At 35.9% G+C, this 7912-nt stretch overlaps 1 protein-coding gene and 1 long non-coding RNA gene across 3 annotated transcripts in view; one reads left to right on the plus strand and one right to left on the minus strand.

The window, feature by feature from the left end:
* Positions 1-7086, plus strand: part of LOC106877823 (uncharacterized) — a 9725-nt gene extending 2639 nt beyond the window's left edge. For both annotated transcript variants that reach the window (XM_052974416.1, XM_052974415.1), the window contains exons 3-5: positions 486-570; positions 2575-2610; positions 5335-7086. In XM_052974416.1, coding sequence (XP_052830376.1) covers positions 486-570; positions 2575-2610; positions 5335-5394 — 181 coding nt within the window. In that variant the 3' untranslated portion in view covers positions 5395-7086. The remainder of the gene's footprint in view (positions 1-485; positions 571-2574; positions 2611-5334) is intronic.
* The window catches only part of LOC128249876 (uncharacterized), a 38572-nt gene that overhangs the window by 21480 nt on the left and 9180 nt on the right, over positions 1-7912 (minus strand). The window lies entirely within an intron of this gene.

The raw sequence follows: 7912 nt of genomic DNA on the forward strand, positions 1-7912 counted from the left end.
TATATATATATACATATATATGTATATATATATATATATATGTATGTATTTATGGGCGCATTGACGCATCCGTGTGAGCGTCGAACCGAATTCTTCGCAGTATTCGTATTCCAAATCATACCAGGACATTATTTTATGACTGATTTTACCAACCACTCTGTTTAAGACCACTGCTTGCTACACTCGGTTATTTTAGCGGCGTTTACTCTGTTGGAACAACTCGGGGCATATTTCCGTTTTAAAGACATCTATGATTCAGTAGAATATATATTTCGCTGAGGAAGATGGACGGTCGTTCACTTAGGTTTACGCAACAATCACTTAAATATGCTTGTCTTGCTTACTACTTTTAGTTTTCATACGACAGGAATATAAGATGTAAATTTCACTTTGAATTGCTTACATTTCAGAACGAAATACGTTTATAAACATCAGGGTAATTGAAAATTTTCATTTTCTCCAATAATTTCTGATTTGTTTCTCAGGCGCTACAAACAGTTTCATCGTTGTCTTCATCATATAGACTACTGTTATAGATACTATGATTTCGCCTATGCCGAAACCTGTAAGGTAAGATATCCTTATTATTCTGGGCTCAGTTGTTACTACTATTGTTTAGTGAATATCCTTGTTAACTGCACCAGTGTTAGTAGTAACAATATATGCTACAAAATTTTGTTACATATCACGTGGAAATTTTCTCAAGTTTTATTGTGATTAAATAACCTAACTCATGGTGAATATTTGCGAAAAAAAAAAGCGTCAGTTTGAAAATAAAATGAATAATTATCTCCATAGTTTAGCTTCATAGAAAAGACAGCAGAACAAAAATTAACTTGTGCGGCATATTAAGTCTGCATTCATCGTGCTGTCGTACAGGATTTAGAAATTTGCCCGAATTAATTAGTCATACATTCAATAAGCTAAGTACAAAATTTCTCATACTGACATGTACTAATAAATATTAAGGGAAGCCGTAAAGCCGCTGATTATGTGAGACTCACACACACACATGCTCTCTTTTGTCCGCGAGTATTTCTTTATGTTCATACCTTCCAGCAGTAACAGATAGATTTAAATTTTGCCCGTCACGTCGACTCCTTATGTCTTTGTCACTCATAGTAAATGTTGTGTTTAGAGAAAATATATTCCTTGATGCGTGTGTATGTGTGCGTGTGTGTTGTTTTCCTTTGTTTGGGTAACAATTTCGTATTTGAGATGCTTCTCTAGTTTTAGATTGCATTATATACGGCAACGTGCTAAGAGGTGATTGGTGTAGCTCTAGAGTGTTTTATATATGACTGCATATCTAGAGTTCATTTTTCCTTTTAGTGGTTTATATTTTGTTGTTCTGGCGTATTTTGTAAATATCTCAATATTCAGAGTTGATTGTTTTATGTAGTACAAAGAATATGATCCTTAAAACTGTTCTATAAACAATGTGTGCCAGTGGCATGCTCAGTTGATCATTCATGCTTATTATAGCTCTTTCGGTTTCGAGCTGTTTCCTGGTTATGGCCCCTGTATAACTTGTAATGATAATATGTTTTTGTGTAGTCTTCGTACATAGATCTGATTGCTGCAGGGTTGTTGATGGACAGATAGGATAGCTCTATTTGCATTGCATGTATGGTATACCCAATGTGTCTATATCATCTGCATGAGATATGCCTAAATTCGTGGGTATTAGCGTTAGTTTTATGTTCTTTTAAGTTTCATTTAAAAAAAACTGGTGAATTTGTTAAGTAATACATATCTATTGATATAGACCCAGATATCAGCTCATATCGAATACTAGAAGAGGTTCCTAGGATGCTGAAGTCTCAGCACGATGTAGGTCTGTGTTACATCCGGATGATTATACATCATCTGATCATCACATTTTAACTTTAGAAATATTATGATATCATCCAGGTTCGAAATTCGGAAGGACGACTGTGTTGATAGGAATCGATGTAAATATTGGGGAATGCAAACAACATTCGAATTATGTGTATCTTAGGTTATTGCTTTGTTTACACATGCTTTTCAGGCAGCTTCATGACATTTGCCACATTGAGAAAGTTCAGCTCATGTTCAGGCCTGAAATATCGCTTCTTATGACCGGATAAATATTCCGTTTATAGGGTATTGCTTCTAAAATATGCGGCTGAGATTTAAGACTAGTCAAAAGGTAGTTTTGATATTCCTTTAGTTGACATATCAGCCTCAGATAATACGGACAATACGTTCTAAATGACCTCTCCCCAATGTCATATCATGAGATAATGACATGAGGCCCTATATAATGTGGGAGTCCATGAAATGAAGTGCACAAATTATTACTGGACAAAGAAGTTCGAAGATACTATACGCGAAAGAAACAAAGCTGCGTCCTGCTTTACTGTGAACTTACCTTTTTGTCATCTCTGACCAAACATAGTGTATTACTGGTATTTACTCATCCGATCTGCATATGATGCAACACAAGTTCATCTAATAATATATCTAGCATGTGAATATTGAAGAAGAGATAATGAATATATAATTTGCCCTGAATGTTCAATTTCACAATATAACATCTCTTTCTTACAGTCCAATTCATTTCCGAGCGACACCAGCAGGCCTGAGGTACGTAACATACTTGTAACACGGCAGCATTAACGAAATATTGATATTTATATTACCGCTGTAATAAGAGTTTATTACACCTTCTTCACGCCAATATGAATATTACTGTAATAATCAAACAATGTAATTTTGATATAACGGAGATATACTGGAAAGGCCGGTAAAATGCCGTTTCAGTAAGACTACAGTAATAGGGAAAGGACTGATAATAACACTAAAGACAGCTCGCAACAATAAAAGCGCGATATCGTTGTGGTAGTTCAATGTAAACGTAGTGATTTTATTAAAGGGAGATTGTACTTGCATTACTAGTCAAGATATCTACACATTAATATATGTTTTGCAGGGATTACGAAGATACTAATTCTTTGCTAAGTTACACGGACATAACATATTGCATGCCTTTCAAGTTTGCCAAATTTGGACATACGACAGTTTAACATAATAGCATCGATATATGTGTGTGTGTATATATATATATATATATATATATATATATATATATAATCATATGCTTTGTCTTTTTCCTGAATGCATATGAAATACCGAGCAAAAGTCTTCGGCCACTTTTGACTATTGCAAATTTCTACTAAGTGCCAACTTATAGGTGGATGTTTCCAAACGTGAATTGTTCAAATCGCAAAGAATTCCTCTCAAAACATGGCTATGATTCTCCCCAAATACTCCTGCTTGTGATCAGAGGTGCACATCAAGAGACCTGATAACCAAATCTGTGGTATTAAGCAGAATATTTGCTGTAGCTCATTTTTTATGCGAAGACAAAACGATGTCCATGATAATATTTCCAACAATTTAAGATCAAAAGCCATGAGAGCCACTGTCTGGTACTGCCTCAGCGTCTTCATCATCATCATCATCATCATCATCATCATCCTCATCATCATCAGTATTATCATTGTTATCATTATTGCTGTTGCTATTATTATTATTATTATTATTATTATTATTATTATTATTATTATTATTATCATTATTATTATTATGTAATGAAAATTCAGAGCTTATTTTGCTGGGTATGATGGAAAGAGATAGCTGTCCACAGCCAGCAGACAAAAGTGACACTTGTTTACTAGTCATGCTTCAAGAACCCTGTGACGGGTAAACAAGTGTCCCTTTAGTCTGCTGGCTGTGGACAGCTGACACTTCCCATCATACCCAGCAGGCTAAGCTGTGAATTGTCATGACATATTACTATAATTATCATGAGAGAGCCGTGCATGCCATCCAAGTGAGACTGAGGTAAATTATATGAAGCCCAACATAGCCGTCATGACTACTCGTCTGATAAGGGTGCACCAGGCACATGCGTCACAACCATATGTACACGACATGGTGATCTCATATCAATATAAACAGTGCATGACCTCGCAGGTGGGGGCCCAGTTAGAATTTTATTCAGGATCGCGTATCCCATCCCGCTCAAAACGTCCCTGAATAATGGTTGTTTAAGGATGTTGAAACACACATGTGGCGAATGCGTACTTCTCTTCTTTTGTCAACTACCGGCTGGCCGTAGCTCCTTGCTTCATCGTTGACCTGTATAATGGTCATGTTCCACTCGTCAGATGGTCCAGCCGCTGTCAGCAGTCGCTGAGTGGAGGATTTGTCATACCGTGGCTAATGATGCGCAGACACCCGCTGCAGCATCTCCAGCACTTTCTTAACGGTGAACAGATGTCGAGCAGGAATTTCTGCAGCTCGTCTCATTGACAGATCTACAATCCTGGTTCAAGCGTAGAGTAAGAAAGGGCGCTTGGCACCTGGCGTGCCGGCAAGCGCTCAAAGCTTTCTGCCAGTCAACCAGCGCGGTCGGTGGAAGTTCCACCATTGAGTTCTATAGGGGATTAGTGGGAGGCATGAGCGATGACTTCTTCATGGAAACTCTGGACGTCGGAAGGGACCAATTAACTGGTTTTTTCAGGAGGACTTTCGTATATCTTCCAGAAATCCATCGCCTAGCAGTGCTACCGGAGAGATTTGACAGTTCGAGACAATCTCTACAGACACGGAGGTGCTGTCAGACGACCTGTCCGAGATGTGCACAGGGCGACAAAACCGTCCTCAGTTGAAAAGCAGAGAGGCGGCTACTGAGGTGCATCTGGCTGTCAGAATAACCAGAATGTATTGGGTTCCTCGGTTGTCCCTGTAAGAAACTTCCCTTTTTGCGAAATTTTATTGTTTAATTACGTTGTTAATTGTCATTGTTATATTATTGTTTACTCGAATTTTGTGTCCCGAGGTCTGTATTGTCTCTATTTGTTTTGTGTTCGGCCCTTGTGTCCACTAAAGAAACGATTATTATTATTATTATTATTATTATTATTATTATCATTATTATTATTATTATTATTACTATTACTATTATTATTATTACTATTACCATTATTATTATTGTCATTATTATTATTACTATGACTATTATTATTATTATTATTATTATTATTATTATTATTATTATTATTATTATTATTATTATTATTATTATTATTATTATTATTATCATAACGTCTCCAAATAATTTCACTGAGCTGCATTATTATACCAACTGCAAATGCATTATTAGTGATACTCTACATAAAACATAGAAAACCAATATCAAATTATCAGACACAATGATGTGGAATTACTGAAATCGTTACTTATTGAATGTACAGTTTTCATCAATGAAAATATTTGAATAAACATATTTGCATTTTCTTTCAGGTCAGGTTCAAAACAGTCTTGTTTACCGCAATCGTCGTCATGTTACCAATGCATATATAAACAAGAGCACTCAGAGAGCGCAAACATCTCCCAAGGTAACACCAACGGGCGCTCAACGATTGGGTAGAAATGATTTTTAAAATGAGAATATCTGAAATTAAATCAACTGCTCTCACAAACGAGAATACTAAAAAGAAAAAAATAGAAAATTAGGTAAAAAAAAAAAAACTGAAAAATAATCCAGAATCCTTGTCCGGTACCGGATCAATCCCAAAATCGAATAAGTTCGTGCCATTTACGAGGCCAAACATCTCTGAAAGTTTCATCCGAATCCATCCAGCGGTTTGTGGTCCACGGATAAACAAATAAACAAACAAACAAACACGACTGAAAGCAATACCCCCGCCTTCGCTAAGGTGGAGGTAATAAAGATTATGTTGCTGTAAGTTGGAGTGTGTGTTATTTTGTAAATAAATCAGAAGTGCAGTTCGAATATTGATGGCAATGTTACATCGAATATTTTGAAGCAACATTTCAGGAAATTGTAAAGATGTTTCCATTGAGAAAAAGAGTATTCCATCCAATAAGAAATACATTTAATTTAACGTACACAGTATTTAATTAAGTGCTACTAATAGAGTTTAGTGCCATGGAGATACGATACTTCCGCAGATTTATATACATTGTTTTGTTTTTTGAAGCAGTCTTTCAGGATCAAAGAACATAGGGCATGCTGTTTCAAATTAGGACTCCTTGAGAATTACGAGAAAAGAAAGAAGACTGATGCAAAATGAGGAGCGAGAGGACAATACTTGAATGAAAACGGGAAAAGAAGGGAAGGAAAAGAAGAACTCACAATAAGTCTGGTTGTTGAAGATGCCAAAGTTTGTGAGACAGCTACAATTTAGTAGATTCTCTCAAACTTCGGTGAGGATTGTGTACTTTAGCACAACAGAACTTTTGTCCATGTGCTTGCATTTGCTGAAAATGTCGGATCTGAAAAATTATGTAATGCGGTGGAATTTTTGTATCTAAAATGAATGAGCGATGTCTCAGCTACGCAAGCATGCATGGCGTATAATTCTTCAGGAATTTCCACTCTATTCTGTTCTCGTGTTTCTTTCGGTATCAGCTTGCCAGTTTTCAAATCGGATTATAATTTACGCTGTGCCCGAAAGATTGCTTGGAGATTCAAGGTATGTTATGTAAATCTGTCAAATTATCATGTCTCCATGGCCTGACATCATTAGTAGAAGTTCTCTTAATCTTGTTTATATTGAGAAATATATCTATCCGTATGTATGCTTGTGTGCGCATGTGTGTATCTGTGTATGGTTTTATATGTTTATATAGCATTATATTAAATCGTGTATACTTAGTTCCGTGTAATGTATTACCCACCATATTGCTTCCGGTATACTATTGTCGTTAGCGTTGTATTTTGTAGTGACACTGGATCAGATATAAAATGCAAATGTTGGAGAAATTATGTTCAACAAATTGTATATATTTTGTACCCTTGTGCGTGTGACAGTTGTGATTCTTTGCAACCACTTTGTTACTTATTCAAACTTCATGTGGATATTGTAACCAAACAGAATCATTTGGTCTGTGTAACACAGTTCATGAAAATTTTCTCATGATGCTCACTTGTAGTTCATCATGGAATTGCTTTGAAACATTGCATGGAGGGGCTATAAAATGTAATACAATGTAAAACGTACGTAAGGAATAAAATTGAATTTATTGTAATTGCGTTAATATAATGTTTATATTTTTTTTATCTTTCATCTATTGTTCTTGCCATTAGACTACAACATTGCTTGGGCAACACTTTGAATTTTACGTCGAAAGGATCGACCACAATACATATTTTTTATAAGCCTGGTACCTATTCTATCATTCGCTTTTGCCGAACCTCTGAGTTACGGGGTAGTAACCCACCAGCACGAGTTGTCCACCATTGCTGACACAAAGACCTCCATTTGCAGACAGAAATACATACATGCATATATGAATACATAAATACATACATACATACATACATACATGCTAATGATGACTAAGTTAGTGATAATGTTACAATTTAATGACATCAGATGTTTCCCTACCATATTACAGGCTATTTTGCATATGTAACAGAACACAAATAAATTTCAAGGGAGGTAAGAAAAGTCGTTATTATTAGAAGCAGGAGAGTTACTTGCAATTTACTTTTGCAGATGAATTCCTGATTCTTTTATTCTTTTACTTGTTTCAGTAATTTGATTGCGGCCATGCTGGAACACCGCATTTAGTCGATCAAATCGACCCCAGGACTTATTCTTTGTAAGCCTAGTACTTATATCGGTCTCTCTTACAGAACTACTAAGTTACGGGGACGTAAACACACCAATATCGCTTGGCAAGCGATGGTGTCGGGGCAGACACACAAACACACACATTCTCACACGTGTTCCGCGTTAGTCTACTCACTCTATATACATATGTATGTGTATATAGGTATGCATGTATCTATCTATCTATCTATCTATCTATCTATCTATCTATCTATCTATCTATCTATCTATCTATCTAT

The sequence above is a fragment of the Octopus bimaculoides genome, chromosome 18 (genome assembly GCF_001194135.2).
Source record: "Octopus bimaculoides isolate UCB-OBI-ISO-001 chromosome 18, ASM119413v2, whole genome shotgun sequence".
NCBI classification, from domain to species: Eukaryota; Metazoa; Mollusca; class Cephalopoda; order Octopoda; family Octopodidae; genus Octopus; species Octopus bimaculoides.